This window comes from Penaeus monodon, chromosome 24 (genome assembly GCF_015228065.2).
Source record: "Penaeus monodon isolate SGIC_2016 chromosome 24, NSTDA_Pmon_1, whole genome shotgun sequence".
NCBI lineage: Eukaryota > Metazoa > Arthropoda > Malacostraca > Decapoda > Penaeidae > Penaeus > Penaeus monodon.
Window position 1 is genome coordinate 10,472,260 of NC_051409.1, and position 557 is coordinate 10,472,816.

The 557-nt window shown below is 50.6% G+C and overlaps 2 protein-coding genes across 2 annotated transcripts in view; one reads left to right on the plus strand and one right to left on the minus strand.

Moving 5' to 3' along the window:
* LOC119588558 lies at positions 1-548 on the plus strand (the record flags this gene model as incomplete). Its single annotated transcript, XM_037937199.1, is given in 1 exon segment — positions 1-548. A coding segment is annotated over 1 exon segment (358 nt), but the record flags the coding sequence as incomplete, so codon positions are not given.
* LOC119588557 (golgin subfamily A member 6-like protein 22) overlaps positions 1-557 on the minus strand; it is a gene marked incomplete in the record, with an annotated part of 70,129 nt that overhangs the window by 64,360 nt on the left and 5,212 nt on the right.

The following is a 557-nucleotide window of genomic DNA, read 5'->3' on the forward strand; positions in this document are numbered from 1 at the left end:
TCATTCATCTTTAGAGCTAGCACCAAGGTCATTCCCCTTACAACTGCATCAAACTCAGCCTGCAGAATGGGTCATTCTGCCTTTCAACCTCCAGCATCATCTTGCTCACTCCCGTCGCAGGCAACTTTACTGCCCCACTTCTGTGTGGCGAGATTGGCACATCACTTATTATAAGCCACAACCAGGCACTCCCCGTACCCAGGGAAGTGGCCCACCAGCTTATCTTATCAGCAGGTCATCCACCAAGTTGTCCCGCATACACTCCAGTGTACCTCACTCCCCTTTAAACACTCAGGCCCAGCACCTGTACACCAGGAAGACAATGTGGGGGCTTGCACACCAGCCTGTACTTCTTTAGATGTTGCTTCATGTGCCTCTGGGTTCTGCTGCAGCCTTTCAATACCACCTGCATCGCCAGTGGGGCTATGTTCAGGCAAAACCTTAAGCAGGTCAGTCAGTACCACCAGCCCTCAGACACAACCATCTGTTACGACTGTCCAACAGTTTATCAGAGGGTCGAATGAAGTCTGATTCCTTCATAATTGATGTGTCACCTC